This window comes from Bufo gargarizans, chromosome 11 (assembly GCF_014858855.1).
Source record: "Bufo gargarizans isolate SCDJY-AF-19 chromosome 11, ASM1485885v1, whole genome shotgun sequence".
NCBI lineage: Eukaryota > Metazoa > Chordata > Amphibia > Anura > Bufonidae > Bufo > Bufo gargarizans.
Genome location: NC_058090.1, coordinates 2,675,115 through 2,697,284, shown reverse-complemented (window position 1 = coordinate 2,697,284; position 22,170 = coordinate 2,675,115). Strand labels below are relative to the sequence as shown.

The window sequence follows — 22,170 nt, the reverse complement described above, 5'->3', positions numbered from 1 at the left end:
TAAATAGAAGAGATGTCACATGAAGGTGATTTACCTGCTCACATGACCCTCCGTCAACAGCCATCTTATGGACAGGACCTCTGTGTGGACAGCACAAAAGACTTTGTAAACAAGGGGACATATCTGATAAAATATAGAAAATGGTGCGGAATTTCAATGAAGACTATATTAGCAAGTGTCCTATAATCATCTCACAAACACATTGGTCAACAGTAACCAGAAAGTGGACAACCCCTTTAATAACCACCTTCTATTTTATTTCACTAAGACAGTTACTTACCCACATACAGACATTTTCTCCCAGTCTGAGCATTCTCATTTTGTATACAAACCTTTTTATGTGGCACAATATCAAATGCTTTGGAGAAGTCAAGATATGACATCCAGTGTAGGGATCGACCGATATTGATTTTTTAGGACCGATACCGATAATTTGTGAACTTTCAGGCCGATAGCCGATAATTTATACCGATATTCTGGGAATTTTCATTTTTGAAAAAAAAATAAAAATTCCCACAAATCTGCTGAAAATTTATGTTTATTGTTAATGTGTATTTTTTTTTGTAAATCTTTCTTTTTCATTTATATTTAATATTTTGGTGGTTTTATTATTTTTTTTTGTAACTTTTTTTTTTTTAACTAACTTTTAGCCCCCTTAGGGACTAGAACCCTTGTCCTATTCACCCTGATAGAGATCTATCAGGGTGAATAGGAGCTCACACTGTCCCTGCTTTGTGCTTTGTGCACACAGCAGCATGGAGCTTATCATGGCAGCCAGGGCTTCAATAGCGTCCTGGCTGCCATGGTAACCGATCGGAGCCCCAGCATTACACACTGCTGGGGCTCCGATCGGAGGAGCAGGGGAGGAGGGGATCCTGTGGGGGGGGGGGCGCACTGCGACTGGGGTGGGGGGGGGAGGGCACTGCGACTGGGGTGGGGGGCCCTATGCGCCACCACTGCTTAATACTGGGGGGGAGGGGGGGCGCACTGCGCCACCAATGCTTAATACTTGGGGGGGGGGGGGGAGGGCGCACTGCGCCACCAATGTCTGATACTGGGGGTTTGGGGGGGCGCACTGCGCCACCAATGAAGCTTAATCTCACATTTATTCATATACAGGAGGCGGGAGCTGCAGGATCACATAGCCGGCTCCCGACCTCTATGAGCAGTAGCTGCGATCCGCGGCACCTGAGGAGTTAACTACCGCAGATCGCAGCTACAGCTCATAGAGGTCGGGAGCCGGCTATGTGATCCTGCAGCTCCCGCCTCCTGTATATGAATGAATGATAGATTAAGCTTCATTGGTGGAGCAGTGGCCATAGCTCCTCCCCTCCTCCTGTCCCCTCTCCTTTCATTGGCGGCAGCGGCAGCAGCAGCACAGGGGGAGGAGACACTGCTCCTTCTCCCCTGTGCTGCTAAGGGGAACACGGAGAGCGCTGTCAGCAGCGCGATCTGTGTTCCCCATACACTATCGGAATATCGGCAAAATAGATGCCGATACCGATAGTGTTCAAAATCCTGAATATCGGCCGATAATATCGGTAAATCCGATAATCGGTCGATCCCTAATCCAGTGACTCACCCTGGTCCAGTCTAGCACTTACCTCCTTATGGAAACTGATATAATTAGTGTGACATGACCGATGCCTAAACCCATGCTGATACGGTGTTATACACTTATTTTCATTCATGAACAAGCGAAAGGAAGCAGCACTCCAGTGCAACCAGAATGTTTATTCACCCATTGACATTGGGTACATAAACATCCTTGTTCCACTGGAGTGCTGCTTCTTTTCGCTTGTTTATGGGCTGGTGAGAGTTTGAGTTGGGTCTTCTGCACCCACTATCTGCTTTGACCACAGTGCTGCTTCATTTTCATTAAGATAGTACAGGATAACATCTCTTAGAAAAACCGTTAAGCAACCACAACAGAAGTTAGACTTACTGACTCAGAGTTTCTCCATTCCTACAGAGATTCAGCTGAAGATCTTCTCAGCTGTATCAGGATCATAATCCTGACACATGACATGCTGTCTCCATCTTTTGTGGTCCCACTGAAATGAATGGGTTCACATCCATTCCTCAAAACTGCAGACCCATAAATACAGTCATGTAAATGTAGCCTAAGTATTTTCATTTGTATTTTAATAATTCCCAGGGAACCGCTTTAAGTATCAAAAATAAGGGTCTGTCTCTATTACATGACTTAATTCCCTTAGAATCTGGGGGTGTATGCCATCTGGATGAGGTAAATTGTATAGTTTAATCTTTTAATCCCTTTATGATGCTGGTGCACTTGTGGCCTTGTCTGACCCAGGAATATTTAATGGGGAGTTTATTTTGACACTGCATTTTATCTGAAATTTACTTTTCCTCAGTGAATACAGGTCATCAGTACACATTTCTGTTTATTATAATTTTAAATTTTTTAAAAAATATGTATACTAGGATAAGAGCTAAGCCAAAATTTGTGTTTGCTTTTGAATCTTTTAGATTAACAGGTGTTTTGCGCTGTGTCTGTTCCCAACATTTACTTTTTCCAATACACCAGCACCATTAAGTGGGTTGTTTGGTGTGGAAAGTCAATTTTTATTAGACTGGTTCAACAACAATTCACCATGATCTATGAGGGAACATGGCAGCAAGTGTTCAATTGCAATGTAGCACCAACACAAGGTCAATGAAGCATTTTACAGTTCATAGTTGGAATAAATGGGCTGTCTGGGTAATGTACAGATGGGCTGTGTCTTCCAGGGAGAGAGAGATGCCCTTTGTAAGCACTCTCAAGAATAAAGGGGAGTCGGGTAGGGTAGCACGGCTACACAGCATGTATCCCTCTTGAACCCTGCCCAAATTGAGTTGTCCCTTAATGAATATGTACATCAATCAAACATAACATTTAAACCTCCTCTGTTGAGTAGGTAGTCCTCATTCTGCCAAAATGTCTCTTACACATCGAGGCCTGGACTCCACAAGACCTCTGAAGGTATGCTGCGGTATCTGCCACAAAGATACTGCAAGGTGGAACTTCCATAGGTCAGATTTGTTTTTCAAATCCTACAGATCATTTGGACTGAGATCTTGAAATTATGGAAGCCGAGACAACTAGAGATGAGCGGACCCGTGGATGTTTGGGTTCGCCGGGTTCAGCTGAACTTCGAGTCAAAGTTCGGGTTCGGGACCTGAACTTGACCCGAACCTCATTGAAGTCAATGAGGACCCGAACTTTGGTGCACTAAAATGGCTTTAAAATAGTCGTAGTAAGGGCTAGAGGGCTGCAAAATGTGGGTAAAAGCAGGACAGTTGCACTGCAAACAAATGTGGATAGGGAAATGACCTAAAATAACATAGAATACATAAAAAAAATAATTATAATCTTGAACTAGGAGGCGGAGGTAAAAGTGGAGTATTAGGTTGACGTGGCGGTGTAGATGGAAGCGGTGGTGTGGTGGAGGAGGTAGCCAACACTTCTTTTTTTTTTTCCTTTTTTTTTTATTTAATTTTTTTATAAATTTGTCACCCACTGAACTAACAGACGGATTAACTATATTAATTTCCCTGTCACAGATGCAGTGAAGGTGTAGCTCACCCCAAAAATGGGTATATGTCACCCATCGAACTAAGACAAATGAACTATTATATTTTTATGTCAGGGGTACAAGGATGGTGCATTGCACCCACAAAAAATCGCTATAGATCACCCACAGAATTAACAGCCAGATTAATTATTATATTTCTTTGTCAGGAGTGCAAAGCTGGTGTATTGCATCCACCAAAAAATCACTATAGGTCACTCACAGAATAAATAGCCAGATGAGATTCCTAACACTCTCCCTCTCCTCAGCTGCCTGCTTCCTGTCCCTGCACTACTCAGAGCTGATCTCACCATCCACCGTTGCAGGGATCAGCAACCTCCGGCACTCCAGCTGTTGTGAAACTACAATTCCCAGCATGTTCCATTCATTTTTAGGAGAGCAGAGCAAGTATGCATGCTGGGAGTTGTAGTTTCACAACAGCTGGAGTGCCTGAGGTTGCCTACCCCTGCACTATAGCTTTGAAGGTGAGACTACCATCATTTTATAGACAATCATCTTGGTTATCTGATATAAATTGGGCTTGCAACTATTTAGCATACTCACATATAGCTCAGCATTGAGACCACCATCGATCCTGGTCAAGTATTCAACGCCTTTGGCTATGAAACAACCCAATATCATCAGGCTTCCACCACCGAATTTGACAGTTCCTTCAATTTCTCTATCCGTTAGCCCCCTTTTCCCTTGTTTCTTCCAGACTATTGAACCCATCAGAGTCCAGTCTGTTTACATTTGTCTCATTGCTCCAAATCACCCATTTCCAATTTTCTACCTCGCTGCAATATGTCCCGATTGTCTGATAGGTGTGGGTCCAACCTCTGAAATGAAGCCAGCAAAGTGGTGGCCGGCAGTGCAGTGCCGGGTCCGGCCACCACTAATCGTTCCTATTGGCAGCCCAAAAAAGCCGAGCAGCGTACTCTTCTATTTTTGGAATCCCCATAGAAATTAATTGGGGCACACTGTGCTTGCACGGCCACAGTTTTCACTCACTTTTATGTGGCCAGCGCTTGGCTATTTTCGGTGGCCCAATAGAAATGAAGGTAGGAAAACCGCGCATGCGCAGTGCCGTCCTCTTTCACTTTGCCAACTGGATTTACGAGGTACGGGTCCTAGAGGTGGCGCACCCATAAGACAATGAGGGGCATATCCTAGTGATATGCCTCCATTGGCTGTGATGGGAAAAACCCTTTAATCCCATCTCACCTTAGTAAGGGCAATATAAGACCACCCCTTTAGGCCCCATTCACACATCCGCAATTCAGTTCCGCATTTTGTGGAACGGAATTGTGGACCCATTCATTTCTATGGGTCCGCATTTCCGTTCCCGAAAAAAATAGAACATGTCCTATTCTATTAGTGCCGGCGATTGTGCGGTCCGCAAAATGCGAAACGCACATTGCCGTGTCCATGTTTTGTGGATCCGCAAAACACATTACGGACGTGTGAATGGACCTTTAAGGTGAGAGTTAGTTGGCTGTAGCTCTCTAATCTAATTCAGTGGATCAATATTTACTGACCGGACAGCCCTGGATTAATTACATTGGCAGCTCTGATTTGGAACATCTGTTTGAATGTAATAGTTGTCGCTTGTCGTCTTTTATCGCCTTATGATACATTGCTCCATGTGTACGGATGCTTTGATGTATGAACACATTGTACTCTTAAATATTCTGCTTTCTATAAAGCAGATATTTTGTTCATTGTTTGTGTATTCCTTTTTTTCTCATTTTTTCTGTAAAACAACGATCCCCTTATTTGGGGTATACGTTCTAGCAGTTTTTGATACTGTTCTTGAAATAAAAATTCAATAAAAAGTTTTGAAACGAAAGTCCCTCAGATCCCCATGCTTACCTGTTTTTCCTGCTTCTAATGCATGGGAGGACTGATGCTGAACGCCTTTCTCTTCACTATGTAAAAACACTGCATTGTCACACAGCCACCGTTGATTCTCCCTAATTTTGGCTTCTAGTAAATTGTAACTGCATAAGTTCCTATCCGCTGAGCTCCCCCTAGTGGTGGCTGCAGGCAGCCAGCTTTATTATAAACGGGAAGAGAGAGACTTATCATTGTATTTTGACAGTTTTTGCCATATTGAAAAATATGGTGGTCAGAATGAGCATCATATTTTTTAAGCACCTGTTCCACTTTTGCTATAAAGTGGGTGCGGTGGTGGGAGACTTTTTTATTAAAATATTTTTAATTAAAATTTCTTAGGCTTATAAAAAAAACTAACATAAATTTGTCAGGAATTTGGAGCATTGCACTTTGCATTGCCTGGGAGTGATTGTCGCACACATTCTGAGAAACTGTATGGAGCAGGGGGGTCCATGCTACGTTTTGCTATGGGGCCCTATGAGGTGTAATGCTGTTTTTGGAAGAAATCAGCCATATTTTTATGATCCTGGACATCCCCTTTAATTGTGTCTACAAAGACTAGAGACATATACCAGTGGTGCTCGGTGTTAGCAGTGTCACTGACAAGGACGTTGTTTGGGTCTCAAAAGATCCGTGGCCTAAGCCCCAATGAATATGGCCCAACTCTCTAAGTCAACCAACTGCCCCCCCATCCCCCCCCCCTGCAAATACTAGCACTGAAGACATTTTACTGTACTTGCTATACAGCAGCACATAACTCTCACATCCAGTACCTCTCAGGTGACGTCTCTGATGTAGATCTTCTCTGTCATCATATTCTCCATTCAGTTCGTACAACTTCTCTGCGCCGCCTCGTCTCTGCAGAGTGCAACACACGGACATCTTAGCTTAGTTACATTTCTATCTTCATCCCCCAACATGGAGCAGTGTTATCCTGTTGCTCGCTGTGCTCCCCAATACCCCCAAATACTATTCTGAAGAATAATGAGTGCCAGACAGATAATCTCCCCCATAGTAATAGTGCTTCTCATAGTCCCACCAATAGTAATTCCCTTCTAGAATGCCCTCATTAGCCCCCCTACAGTGCCCCCAACCGTGACAGTGCTTCCCAAAAGTGCCTCCATTAGTAGAAGAGCCCTCCAGTATTCATAATACCCTCACAGAGCCCCCAATAGAAATAAGGCCCACTATTGTTCCCCCAGTGGGCTCTCTACAGAGCCCTCAGTAGTAATAAGGCCCCCATAGTGCTCTTAGTAGAAATAAGGCAGATCTATAAGTCCCTCCTTTAGAGCCCCCAGTAGTGATAAGAACGTCTAGTGCACCCAGTATTTATACTGCCCCCTACTGTTAGTAATAATGCCTCTACAGTGCCCCCAGTATTTATAATGCCCCCTACTGTTATAGTGCTCTCCTTGAAGCTCCCCCAGTATTTATATTGCCCCCTGCTGTTATAATGCTCTCCCTGAAGTGCCCCAGTATTTATATCGCCCCCTACTGTTATAATGCCTCTACAGTGCCCCCAGTATTTATAATGCCCCCTACTGTTATAATGCTCTCCCTGAAGCGCCCCAGTATTTATAATGCCCCCTCCAGTCCCCACTGTAGTTATATTCCTCCCTTTAGTGTCCTCAGAAATTATGATTCCTCAGCACCTCCACCATACAGTCCAATGTAAATAACATTATTTCCCTCCCTCCGCCATAGAGTCCCATGTAAATACCATCACACCAACTCTCCAGCCCACTCCAATATAGAGTCCCATGTAAATAACATCCCTCTCTATCTACAGCTTCCTCCAAAATACAGTCCTATATAACTAACATCACACCATCTCTCCTGCCCCCCTCCAAAATACAGTCCCACATAAATAACATTACCCCCTCCCCAGCCATCTTCAACATTACAGTCCCATGTAAAGAATATCACCCCCTCAATATTCAGTCCCATATAAATACCATCACTCTCTCCCCCAGCCACTTCCAACATGCAGTCCCATGTAAATAACATCACTCCACCCCACTGTCCCATGTAAATAACTTCTCTCTCTTCAGTCCTAACAAACAGTCCCAGTTAAATAACTGCAACTCCCAGCATTGCTCTGCCTCACCCTTAACTTACCTCTCCTCTTGTAGCAGACATCACCACAGCTTCTTCCCAGGAATTCTCTTCACTGTTGATCTGTCCTCCCCTGTACTGGTCACATGATGGTGACATCGCTGGTCCTTTTCAGCTACTGCATTTAGAACTGATCACATGACCTGTGATGTCACCACAGGTCCTTCAGCTCTTTCAGGGCATTAGATTCAATTGTATTGCCCTCCTGAGGACGGCAACACACTTGGATCTATCTGGCAGGCAGGATATTCGGGGCCTGCGACAAAATATCAGGGGCCCAGGCCCCGAATGTTTTAACCTAGCAAAGCCCCTGGTCACTGATATATACATCTCAAGAAATATATTTGGTTCTCCCATATACGTAATTATCTGTAGAATAAAAAAAAGTCTACATGATGATTGATGAATGATGCTCCCATACTTTTTATCACTCTTAGGCCTTTTTCACACTACCGTTTTTTGTTTCCGTTTTGTGGACCGTTTTTTGCGTTCCGTATGCTGAACCATTCATTTCAATGGTTCCGCAAAAAAAAAACTGAATGTACTCCGTATGCATTCCGTTTCCGTATTTCCGTTCCGTTGAAAGATAGAATATGTCCTATTATTGCCCGTAAATCACGTTCCGTGGCTTTATTCAAGTCAATGGGTCCGCAAAAAAACGGAACACATACGGAAATGTCTTCTGTATCTGTTGTTTTTTCTGAACCATCTATTGAAAATGTTATGCCCAGCCCAATTTTTTCTATGTAATTACTGTATACTGTACAGTCGTGGCCAAAAGTTTTGAGAATGACACAAATATTAGTTTTCCCAATGTTTGCTGCTAAACTGCTTTTAGATCTTTGTTTCAGTTGTTTCTGTGATGTAGTGAAATATAATTACACGCACTTAATACGTTTCAAAGGCTTTTATCAACAATTACATTACATTTATGCAAAGAGTCAGTATTTGCGGTGTTGGCCCTTCTTTTTCAGGGCCTCTGCAATTCGACTGGGCATGCTCTCAATCAACTTCTGGGCCAATTCCTGACTAATAGCAACCCATTCTATCATAATCACTTCTTGGAGTTTGTCAGAATTAGTGGGTTTTTGTTTGTCCACCCGCCTCTTGAGGATTGACCACAAGTTCTCAATGGGATTAAGATCTGGGGAGTTTCCAGGCCTTGGACCCAAATGTTAACGTTTTGGTCCCTGAGCCACTTATTTATCACTTTTGCCTTATGGCACGGTGCTCCATCGTGCTGGAAAATGCATTGTTCTTCACCAAACTGTTGTTGGATTGTTGGAAGAAGTTGCTGTTGGAGGGTGTTTTGGTACCATTCTTTTTTCATGGCTGTGTTTTGGGGCAAAATTGTGAGTGAGCCCACTCCCTTGGTTGAGAAGCAACCCCACACATGAATGGTCTCAGGATGCTTTACTGTTGGCCTGACACAGGACTGATGGTAGCGCTCACCTTTTCTTCTCCGGACAAGCCTTTTTCCTGATGCCCCAAACAATCGGAAAGAGGCTTCATCGGAGAATATGACTTTGCCCCAGTCCTCAGCAGTCCATTCACCATATTTTCTGCAGAAGATCAATCTGTCCCTGATGTTTTTTTTGGAGAGAAGTGGCTTCTTTGCTGCCCTTCTTCACACCAGATAATCTTCCAAAAGTCTTCGCCTCACTGTGCGTGCAGATGCGCTCACACCTGCCTGCTTCCATTCCTGAGCAAGCTCTGCACTGGTGGCACTCGGATCCCGCAGCTGAATCCTCTTTATGAGACGATCCTGGCGCTTGCTGGACTTTCTTGGATGCCCTGAAGCCTTCTTAGCAAGAATTGAACCTCTTTCCTTGAAGTTCTTGATGATCTTATAAATTGTTGATTGAGGTGCAATCTTAGTAGCCACAATATCCTTGCCTGTGAAGCCATTTTATTGCAACGCAATGATAGCTGCACGCGTTTCTTTGCAGGTCACCGTGGTTAACAATGGAAGAACAATGATTTCAAGCATCACCCTCCTTTTAACAGGTCAAGTCTGCCATTTTAACCCAATCAGCCTGACATAATGATCTCCAGCCTTGTGCTCGTCAACATTCTCACCTGAGTTAACAAGACGATTACTGAAATGATCTAAGCAGGGCCTTTAATGACAGCAATGAAATGCAGTGGAAAGGTTTTTTTGGGATTAAGTAAATTTTCATGGCAAAGAAGGACTATGCAATTCATCTGATCACTCTTCATAACATTCTGGAGTATATGCAAATTGCTATCATAAAAACTTAAGCAGCAACTTTTCCAATTTCCAATATTTATGTCTTTCTCAAAACTGTTGGCCACGACTGTATATGCCATACGGAAAAACAGAACGGAACGGAAACACAACGGAAACAAAAAAAACGGAACAACGGATCCGTGAAAAACGGACCACAAAACGCTGAAATAGCCATACGGTAGTGTGAAAGAGGCCTTAGGCTAACAACAATGAACAACAATAGGAAGTAAATACGATTTTCAGGAGGGAACCCAGTAGCAGATTCTGACTTTTTACAGTTAATCCATTTTCTCCAGTCTAAATACATCCACAATTCTGTACTGTATTTTTTTTATTTTTTCATACTTTCCCTCATACAGCCATAGAGTGAAATAATTAAATTCTGCCTGCCTAGAGCCATGACTAGGGGCCGCTTAAAGCACATATCAGCAGGATCAACCCTTATCACACTGTATAGGCTACTTTCACATTCGCGTTTTGGCTTTCCGTTTGTGAGATCCATCATGGGCTCTCAGAAGCGGTCCAAAACGGGTCAGTTTTGTCCTAATCCATTCTGAAAGGAAAAGGCTCCACCCAGAATGCATCAGTTTGCCTCCGATCAGTCTCCATTCCGCTCTGGAGGCGGACACCAAAATGCTGCCTGCAGCGTTTTTCTGTCCGTCCTGGGATGCGGAGTCAAAGGGATCCGTCCTGACACACAATGTAAGTCAATGGGGGCAGATCTGTTTTCTCTGACAATAAAAAAACGGATCCGTCCCCCTTTGACTTTCAATGGTGTTCATGATGGATCCGTCATGGCTATAGAAGACATCACACAACCGGATCCTTTCATGACTAATGCACGTGGTTGTATTATTGTAACGGAAGCGTTTTTTCAGATCCATGATGGATCCGCAAAAAACGCTTATGTGAAAGTAGTCTTATGCAGATCAGTTGCAGATCATACGCAAATAAGCAGTTACGTGCACCAAGGGTGGGCCAAAGCCAATCTGTGCACCCTTGCTCCTCCTGCTTCCTTGGCTGGCTCTTCCCACTTCTTAATTAACAGGGTCAGATTCCGGCTTTGTCATCTCATCTGACCGTATTGATTAGGAAGGAGAAAGAGGGTCTGGCAGGCGAAGCAGGAGGGCCAAGGGTGCACAGAGTGGCTTCTGTGCACTTAACTCCGCAATTGCATATGGATTAAAAAAGTACTTTTTCACAAGAATGAAGCAACCGATCTGCATAACAAAGGTATGCTTTTAATCAGCAGGATCAGTCCTAATGGGAATTATACCGTTAGGCCTCTTTCACACTTGCGTTGTCCGGATCCGGCGTGTACTCCACTTGCCGGAATTACACGCCGGATCCGGAAAAACGCAAGTGTACTGAAAGCATTTGAAGACGGGTCCGTCTTCAAAATGCGTTCAGTGTTACTATGGCAGCCAGGACGTTATTAAAGTCCTGGTTGCCATAGTAGTAGTGGGGAGCGGGGAAGCGGTATACTTACAGTCCGCGCGGCTCCCGGGGCGCTCCAGAATGATGTCAGAGCGCCCCATGCGCATGGATGACGTGCCATGCGATCACGTCATCCATGCACGTGGGGCGCCCTGACGTCACTCTGGAGCGCCCCGGGAGCCGCACGGACGGTAAGTATGCTGCTCCCCGATACACTTTACCATGGCTGCCAGGACTTTAGCATCCAGGCAGCCATGGTAACCATTCAGAAAAAGCTAAACATCGGATCCGGCAATGCGCCGAAACGACGTTTAGCTTAAGGCCGGATCCGGATCAATGCCTTTCAATGGGCAGTCATTCCGGATCCGGCCTTGCGGCAAGTCTTCAGGATTTTTGGCCGGAGCAAAAAGCGCAGCATGCTGCAGTATTTTCTCCGGCCAAAAAACGTTACGTTCCGGAACTGAAGACATCCTGATGCATCCTGAATGGATTTCACTCCATTCAGAATGCATTAGGATAAAACTGATCAGGATTCTTCTGGCATAGAGCCCCGACGACGGAACTCTATGCCGGAAGAAAAGAACGCAGGTGTGAAAGAGCCCTAAATAGTATTGATCCTGCTGACAGGAACATATTATAGAGTTCAGTGAGAGCTGTATAAATCTGTCCTTGGTGGTCTCCCCCTAGTGGAAGCATATGGCAAAAACACTAAGTAATCCCATATGCTGTATACTGAACATTACCATAAACTTTTAGGCAAACGGTGTATTCAGCGAGTACAGAATATTAATACACAGCTCAGTTTAACCTTCACACTTGGCCAGATATCATTATTGGCACTGATGACTGAAGGACGACTGGTTAATGTGTAATAATCCACCAGGTCTGGTGTGTATAAACCACCTGGAGCTCCGATCCGCAGGCAGCACCTCTACCGCCCACGATTCTTTCGAGTGCCCCCTCCAGCCTTGTCACCATGCAGGGGATTCTGGGCCTGCTACTGTGGATCACTGTGGTTTCTGCAGATCCTCCAGGTAATGTTCATGCCTCTTCTATGCTCCCTACATAGCAACGATAATAACAGTATATTCAACAGTGTCCCAATTTCAACAGGAAGTGATCCCTTTACACACTGCAGATATGCGATGGATGTTCCATCATGGAATTACAGGAAGGAAATCCACAGTGGAGATTGACCCGCAAATCTGCAGCATGACAATTTATGATGCTGATTTCCACCTTTGCAATGCATAGTGTAAGATGCGTGACCTATCTGCATGTAACACATGCAGGTTTTTCCACAGATTTGGTGTGTAATTCTCCAGCGGAAAATCCACTTCATATGGCCGCACCCTTGAGGTTGTACACGTGCCGTTTACGGTAGTCTGTATTTTGCATACCTCCCAACTTTTGAAAATCGCAAAGAGGGGCAATATGTGCGGCGTGCATCACAATTTTTTTATACTAGGCCACGCCTCTAACTCCGCCCAAAGTAGAATTACTGACTCTATCAGAACTGCAGCAGCCGGGGATCGGTTAGGCGAGTATAAGTTCCTTTATGTTTTTTTACAGTATTCGGAGCCCCTGGGACAATTTTTTTTCTTGCACTTTAATATTCATTTAAATATCAGCACATAAATCTTCAGATTATAGATATTTTAAGGTCCAAATTATCACCAAATAATGAAGTTATGGCCTACTATACAGGTAGAAACAATGCAGACACTTTATTAAGGAGCAATTTAGTAAATGTATGAATGCACATTTATGCGTTATTTTCCCAGGTCAAAAAGAGGGACATTTAAGGATCAAAGAGGGACTGTTGGGAGGCATGATTTTGCAGTGTGATAAAACAGTCCATATGGGCTTACAGATCATTTTTGGGAAATTGAATTCACTGTTGCTGATGCCCTGATTTTGGGATCAATTAGGGAATATATTAAGGAATTATTATTTATGCAGTTTCCTAATATATGAGTAGGTTTACCTCAAGTATATTCTCTATGTCTTTATTGGATCCCAATTTCAACAGGACGTGATCCCTTTACACACTGCAGATATACGATGGATGTTCCATCATGGATTTACAGAACCAGTGTTTGCTACCAATGCAGTTGGAGAGTCCTGCACAGGGTTCATCCAGGACTAGTCCCCCTGTCTTCAAGCACTCTATAGTAGCCCCTCATACACATTCACCTTAATTGGAAGCAGTTACTAACCCCTAGGATTTTTCGACTTTTTCAACATTGATGTTGCATTGTGATATCTCCATGACTTTGCTGCAAATCACTGGGGATCCCAAAGAGTGCTATTTATTACAATGAATATGATGAACTTGCTTTATTTCCTTTAGAACCAAGGGCCAATGACTTTGATCAAGTTCTTCACTATGAGTGTCAGAGTCATCAAAGCATCAACCTAATTATCAGGTAATAAAACATAGATGTTCTCTGTGCAGATTGTCCTGGGGGTTAGCTACGGTGAAAAGCTGGTAGAACATGTGCCCTAAGTGCTGGGTGCCAGAGGGGTTGCCAACAAGTCACTCTGCCTCACCAGGGTATTTGCATACAAAACTGGGGCAGAACACTACAGTATATCTTTTCCCCAACTATTAGGAATGTAACTTGAATTCAAAGAATCCCAAGGCTTGTTTAAGAATTAGACCCCCCAAGTGCAAACAGCGGCAGATGGGTGCCTACAGCGTTCAATGCCCCATGCAGTTACGATGGCTTTTGTTACAAATATGGATAGGTGGATTTGCTGGGTGCAACCTCTCAGGAACTGTAGTAGAGCCCTCCTTCTAGATTTATTACCATTATTTACCATTATCAACCACTGTAATCATTCAAAAATATTATCTAAATGCTGCCAAAGAACTTGTTAACACCCACTTACAGTATACTTTCCTCCAGTGTCCATGACAATAAACGTGAGGATCGTGTCTGGGATTTTGCCTGTCAGGATACCTTTAATGAGCCAAGATCCTGTTACTGGACAAGTTATGTCAATGACTTTGACCAGGAGTTCACGTTTGCCTGTCCATTTGGAAGTGTTCTAAGTGGAATGGATAGTTACCATGATGATCAAAAAGAAGACAGGAGGTAAAAGCAATGTTATCCAATTGAATGGGTTCATAGTTGAACTTGAAACACATGACTGCTCCTACTTTTTATTTATTTTTTAAATTCACGTATATATTTCTATGATCAAGTAGTGAAATGCATTAGCCTTGATTCTAATTTTGGGGTAAAATAATTCTAAGATAACTTAGAGGGGAGGACTCCCCTGCATAACAGAAATGGGACGGATCCGTTTTGCAGCCCATAGATTTCTATTATGATGGAGTGAATAACGGAATGCCTCTAAAGGCATTCCATTAAGCATTCCGTCATAGAATTGCGTTATGCTCCGCGGTAACGCAATCCATAACGCAATTCACCTTTTACCAACAAACAAAGTGTGAACAAATTTCATAATATGAAATTCGCTCATCTCTACTTATGACTAATCACCTCCACTTGTTAGTTACCTACATGCAGGAATAACGCTGGCTATGTTTTGGCAGCCACTTCCCAGCCTACTTTCCAATCTCCTGTCTGCTTCTGACATGAGACCCATAGAGCACTGCCATTTAATATCTTTCTGTTATGTGCTCGTACTACATACATTACGGGGTATTCCCATTGCTGCCTTTCACTATATAGGTGTATTGTCCAATACAAATGATGCCACTATATCAGGCCCAAATAGTACTGCCACACCATGACCACATACATTATTACCACCATATAATACTGTCAGCAATATTACTGCCAAATATACATCACAAGTGAATACATTTTAAATTAATGGTACGCAGTTCACATCATTCAGTATCCCCCCCCCCCCCTTTTTTAAAATTCTATAAACACTTCTTTAAGCCATGACTTGTACTAGCGGAGCGATCTCTCTAAACATCTTTGGATCTTTCCTTTCCAAGCAGTCTTGTTTCTAACCTATACAAGTTCCCCATACTTTTTCTACCCCCAGGTCTATGTCTGTTGCTGCCCTAATAGTGCCCGGTGCCCCTAAATACTGTACTTCAGAATAATGGTATTGTAACTATGGTTAGCCCCCAGAAAATAGTGCCACTTCGGCAGCATCCCTGAAAACAATGGTGCCAGTTAGGTTGAGCTCTAAATAGTGCAGTAATAAAGCACCACACAGAATAGTGATCTTCTCTGTGCCCCCGAAAAGTAATTGCACCCCCTTGAGGTTCCACACAGTAATATAACTCCTCTTAGTGCCCTACACACAGTAAAAAATGGCCACCTTTGTGTCTCCTAAAAGTAATAATGATCCCCACATGACAAGAAATCATCCTGTACATCTTCCTGGCATTTAATAAGGGGATGGTTGAGCTGAGCCGTTTGTAACTCTGAACTGTATTGCCGTGTCTGTAGCATCCCAGTAAAGTTAACTAGGCACCTCTGTTCAGTTCACGCGTCCCCTAGTGTTTGCTATGCCTTATTTTATATCGGTGCATTACCATATATTGATTTGCAGGTAGTGGGCCTTTAACGGTGACTGACATGACATAGAACATGCATGAGGACAACAAACTATATAGCTGCTTAGGCTTTATACAAGGAAAGAGCCGTACTATATTTGTTGCCACCTTGAGCACCTCGTGAAAGGAGCTAGTAAAGAAGTCTCCCTGGTTTCTGAGTGCAGTTGCGTCTGGCCAATGAGTCATGCTTAATCATGAGATGTTGATGGGTGATAAGCTGGCACGCTATTTGTCTTGACCTAAGCTAGGCTGCAGCCTAATTTGAACCAGCCTAATTGGAGGAAGCCTCTTTTCCAGAAGTGTCCCTGGATATACTGCAAACAGTTCCAGACTGTTTCCTGACAGCACCTGTACCTTGGTGTGACCCTAGACAATTCTGCTGTGTGACTATAGACTGATGTTCCCACCCATAGCAGCCCGACAAATTCCAAAATTGTCACATGCTTTGAGATGTTGTTGAGAATGTAACCAATATACAGTTTCCCTGCCAGAGACTGTAACTAGAGATTCGTTCCCGCTTCTCTTTGGTGGTAAAAGCAGAATTGCGTTATGGATTCCGTTACCACGGATCATAACGCAATTCTATGACGGAATACATAACGGAATGCCTTTAGAGGCATTCTGTAACCATTATACTGTGTGCCCACCAAAAAACTGTAACCATTATGATATGTGCATCCCAGAAATTGTAGCCATTATGCTGTGTGCCCCCCAGAAACTGTAACCATTACGATGTGTGCCCCCCAGAAACTGTAACTGGTTTTCCTTGTGTTCGTCTAAAAATCATGACTGCTAAGCTCTGTGCTTGTAAAAAGACTGTAACTTCCAAGCCTTGTACCATGTATGACTGTAATTAATAAGCTTAAGTGCCTTGTATTTAAAGGGACAAAGACTTGTAAAAAAAAAAAATTGCCAGGGGGCCCACACACGGTGAGTGTTTTTTCTTTTTCTATTTACACTTGGTCAGTGTCCAGGTTTAAGTCCCTGGGGATTGGAAGCAGCAGGGACCTGAGTCATGGCGCTGGAACTGGGACACTCAAATCAGGTGAGTGTTCTTTTGGGGTTATTTATCAAACTGGTGTAAAGTAGAATTGCTTAGTTGCCCATAGCAACCGATCAGATTTCACCTTTCATTTTCCAAAGGAGATGTCAAAAATGAAGGGTGGAATCTGATTGGTTGCTATAGGCAACTAAGCCTGTTCTACTTTACACCTGTTTGATAAATGATCCCATTTGTTTTTGTTTTTTTACATCATGTCCACCATGGACAATTTTTATTAGTTTTGGACAATCTTTTTAACCATCAAGTGTCTTGCCCCTTGATGGAGTAAACTTTAATTCCAGCTCATTGCTACGTGCCTGCCTGTTACTTCTGCTCCATCCTTGAGTGGGGTCCAGACTTAAGGGTCAAGGAACAGACACAAAAGTGACCCTCTTACAGTCTTGTAGGTAGCTGGCCTAAAGGGCTTGTGGCCTTTGGAAGAGAGGACAAGTCATTGAGCCTTCGGTGCCCTGCTCTACCGTAGGTTATCATTACATAGTTGCAATTGTACAGTTGAAAGTGGAATCTGGGCCAAAAGTCCTGGATGCTCGCTGCTAGCAACATCTCGGCTTATTTCGGAATATGGGTGCAGCTCTGAGCTCAAGGAGCAGCACCAAAGTCATGTCTATGTCATAAGTGGATTCCTGAATATTAAGTTTAAAAAATGCTGAAAATAATTTTCTAGATGGAGATTCCTCTGCTGTCAAGGAGAGACGGCTGTTCAACATAACTGCGAGTGGAGCGGCTACGTCAATGACTTTGACATGTACCTAAGATGGGATGCACCTCCAAACCATTACCTAGTTGGGGCTCACAGTTACCATGACAACAGCAAAGAGTAAGTACATGCACACGGGATATAATCTTTATTTTGAATTTTCATTATAGTACTGTAGATGCTGGCATTTTCTCGCATTTGATATTTAACCCCTTACTTTTAGTGTTTTTCATATCCACATTTGAAAAGCCATAACTTTTTTTTTCTTTTTAAATCAGCATAGATTTATGGTGTACATGTATAACTTTTAAACATTGTTTGGTTGATAGTAATTTTAGTTTTTTTTTCGGTGTTCACTGTGTGGTAAAAATGTGTGACATTTATTCTGTGGGTCAGCAGACATATGGACATACCATTTGTCATGTTTTACGACTTGGTAACCAATCAGATTACACCTTTAATTTTTCACCGCCACATTGGAAAATGAAGGTGGAATCTGATTGGCTGCTAAGTCAGTTCTACTTTACTTTACACCAGGTTGGTAACTCTCCCCAATTGGCTTTTTTTTTTTTTTTTAAGTTGCTTTGTGTTGCTCTATTCTGACACCCGTAATGTCTGCTGACAGAAGAGAGGCTATTTTTTTTTTGCAGGAAGAGCTATTTTTTTTTTTGCAGGAAGAGCTATTTTTTTTTTATTGATACTATGCAACCTTTTTTTTAAAAAAAATTTTGGTAAGTTTTTTTATGGCATTCACCACACATGATAAATACTATGATATTTTAATATTTCGGATGCGGCAAAATCATTATGTTTCGCTTCTTAAATATACATTGTGTGTCTAAATAGATAGATAGTTACAGTGTCCTGAAAAAGTATTTATACCCCTTGAACTTTTCCACATCTTTTCATGTTACACCCACAAACGTAAATGTACGTTATTGTGATTTTATGTGATAGACCAACACAAAATAGCAAGCATGTGTGAAGTGAAAAGAAAAATGATACATGGTTTTTCAAAAGTTTTAATCAAAATAAATCTACAAATAAAAAAAAATCCCAATAAAATACATTTAGGCCCTTTTCACACGAGCAAGTTTTCCGTGTGGGTGCAATGCGTGACGTGAACGCATAGCAGCCGCACTGAATCCCGACATTCATTTTAATGGGGCTGTGTACAGGAGCGTTGTTTTTCGCGCATCAGTTCTGCGTTGCGTAAAAATTGCAGCATGTTCTATATTCTGCGTTTTTCACGCAGCCCTGGCCCCATAGAAGTGAACGGGGTACATGAAAAACGCATTGCATCCACAAGCAGGTGCGAATACAATGCGTTTTTCACTGATGGTTGCTAGGAGATGTTGTTTGTAAACCTTCAGTTTTTTTAACACTCAATTGAAAAACGCATCAAAGAGCCTTGCACCCGCGCGGAAAAAACTAAACAACTGAATGCAATCGCAGACAAAAACTGACTGAACTTGCTTGCAAAATGATGCAAATTTCCCTGAACGCATCCGGTGCCAATCCGTCACGCTCGTGTGAAAGAGGCCTTAGGTTTGTGGGTGTACAGTGAAAAAATGTGGAAAAGTTTAAGGGGTATGAATACTTTTTCAAGGCACTGTGTGTGTATGTTTATATATAATATATCTGCATTATTGCTTTCCGGTACCCTGTTCTAGCAGTGAAGCCCGCCAGATCTCTTTATAGTCAATGTTGCTGGCGGACATGCGTTACACCTCACATCAACTCTCTCTCACTCTCAGCTGCTGGGACCATCACTGATCATGAGAACAGATGTCCTCTACTCCTGCTTGAGAATGTTCACTGCTTCATTTAATCCTTGCCAAAATCAGGAGAGTACATAGGTTGGCTGTTTTCAGCAGGCCCATAGAGCTTGAATGCAGTTACATGTTCGACCACTGCTCCATTCAAACAGGAGAGATGGGATTGTTCTCATGATCGCTGGGGGTCCAGGCAGGCGATAAGTGTCAATCTTGGTACAACCACTCTAAGGAGATGGCCTCAAGTGGACAGTCACACATTTTGTTTTGCAGAGGATGGTAGCATTACATGACTTTCAAGAAGAAGCACAGTTACATGGTCCTTCAGAAAAAGCTAAACTACATGGCTCCCTAGAGAGAGCTCAGTCACATACCACATCACCAGGATCATTTCTGGTACTGATATGGCATGAGATTGCAATAGCTTCACTGTATGATGATGCCACCTTCCTGCCACATTAATTATGCCTTCTGTAAGACAGAAAAAATTATACTAATGCTCGCAGAGCTGAGTACTCGACAGTATAGGGCAGGGGAGATAGGCACCACATGGCTTCCAGTTGCACATCCCTGGTAACAGGGCTCAAAACAGTGCCTCACAGAACCACGATATGCCGTTCATGCCATTATGTAGTAATAAGGACCCATAAAGGGTCCCTGCAAAGTCCAATTGTCTGTTTTACTGAACAAATATTTTTATCATAATTTTTTTTTTCTTTGCTTGACTATCCCTCTGATCTTGTTTGTAGGGACCGGCGCTGGAGCTACTACTCATGTGAGAAGAACTAAACCAAATCAACATCACATCAGAGCGTCTCCTGTGTTATGTTCTTATTATCATTGTGATACTGCACTTATCCTGTATATGCCCTGTTTTGTACTACTGTCTTGGACTTGTGTGCTTGCGAGACAAAATCTGCTATAATCTGGAGAAATTGACATCTTAACCCTTTCCGCCCTTGAGTATTTTTCGTTTTTGTGTTTACGTTTCTTTTTTACTCCCTGCCTTTCTGGGCCATAACTTTTTTTTTATTTTTCTGTTCACATAGCCGTATGGGACTTGTGTTTTGCAGGACAAGCTGCATTTTCTAATTCCACCATTTAATATTGCATATGATATAGTGGGGAGCTGGAAAAAAAATTTTAACGGGATTCCGCAACTGTTTTCTGGGTTGAGTTTTTACAGCGTTCGCTACACGGGAAAAATGACCAGTTACTTTCATTTTCCAGGTCAGTATAATTACAGTGATACCCCAAAAATTAGCAAAAATTTTTTTTTTCTTTTCATTGCCATATTCTGACACCTATAACTTTTTGAAGGTTATGTGTATGCAACTGTTTGGGGGCTAATTTTTTTGCGGGGGCGATCTGTGCTTTCCATTGATACCATTTTAGAGTGTATACAACATTTTGATCATTTTTTTTTAATTTTTTTGTGGGAAAAGAAGCAACCAAAAAACGTTGAATCAACCATTCTGACTTTCATTTCCATTTTTATTTTCCCCAAAAATTTTTTACACCTTTTATTTTCTGTATTTTACTCCTGACCTTCCTGGAGCCATAACTTTTTTATTTGTCTATTCACATGTCCTGTAAAAATCAAACCCTCATACTTTGTAATGGAACCATTTAATATTGCATACAATGTAGTGGGAAGCTGTACAGAAAATGGAGTGGATTTGGAGAAAAAATAAAGAAATTCCATCACAGTTTTATGGATTTCATCTTTACAGCATTTCCTATGCAGTAAAACTGACCCATTCCTCTCATTCTCTGGGAGAGTACAATTAGAGTGATACCACATTTGTATACTTTTTCTTGTGTTTTAACCCCTTCGCTACCAGCGACGTACATGTAAGGAGCGGGAGCGATGGGCAGACATGGCCATGGCCAGCGGGTCTCCTCTGTTTCAAATAGCAGAGACCCATGACTAATGACCGCGACCAGCAATACTGCCGATCGTGGCCATCAAAACTTGATCACAGCATCTAAATGGTGAAAAAGCTGCGCTTTATACCAGCATCCTCTGCGGCCAAATGAGGATGCTGGTAATTGATTTCAATACGCTGGGTCTCTCTGAAGAGACTCAGGGTATTGAAGCTGCAATTCTTATTTCGGCCAGCAGGTCAGCAGGCCAACATAAGAAATTAGCAATATGGATATATAATAAACATAATGGTACAGAATAAAAAAAAGTTCTGCGTTTTGTAGCCTCAAATACAAGCTACAAAACCATAAAAAAAGTAAAAAAAAACTGTTAAAAAATATATTAAAAAAATTAAAAAGTATACGTTTAAATCACCCTCCTTTCTGTACATAACATAACACATAAATAACAAAAAATATAAACATCATGGGCATCACCGCATCCGAAAAAGCCCATAAAAATATTTTTCCAATATGGTGAATGGCGTAAGGATAAAAGGGTTAAATTGTCCGATTCGCCATTTTTTCATTGCTTCTCTTCCCTAAAATTTTACAAATTGTGATCAAAAAGTCACACATACTCCAAAATGGTAAAATCAATAAAAACTACAAATTGTTGTTATTGGGGTCAGAATATGGTGATGTAAAAATTTATTTTTTTTGTTTTAATTTATTTTTACACTATTTAAACATAAAAAACCTATACACATGTGGTATTGTTGTAATCATACTGACCCATAGAATGAAGGGCACAGGTCAGTTTTGCTGCAGAGGGAATGTCCTAGGAACAAAACCCATAAAACAGTGGAGGAATAGTTTTTTTTTCCAATTCCACACCAATTGGAATTTGTTTCCTGCTTCCCTCTACATTGTATGCCAAATTAAA

The 22,170-nt window shown here is 42.3% G+C and overlaps 1 protein-coding gene across 1 annotated transcript in view; it reads left to right on the top strand.

The window, feature by feature from the left end:
• Window positions 1-21,880, top strand: part of BRAF (B-Raf proto-oncogene, serine/threonine kinase) — a 116,501-nt gene extending 94,621 nt beyond the window's left edge. Inside the window, exons 21-25 of the mRNA XM_044271702.1 lie at window positions 4,430-4,436; window positions 13,635-13,703; window positions 14,187-14,375; window positions 17,551-17,703; window positions 20,108-21,880. Of these exons, the coding sequence (XP_044127637.1) occupies window positions 4,430-4,436; window positions 13,635-13,703; window positions 14,187-14,375; window positions 17,551-17,703; window positions 20,108-20,147 (458 nt within the window). The 3' untranslated portion in view covers window positions 20,148-21,880. The remainder of the gene's footprint in view (window positions 1-4,429; window positions 4,437-13,634; window positions 13,704-14,186; window positions 14,376-17,550; window positions 17,704-20,107) is intronic.
• The last annotated feature ends 290 nt before the right edge of the window (window positions 21,881-22,170 follow it).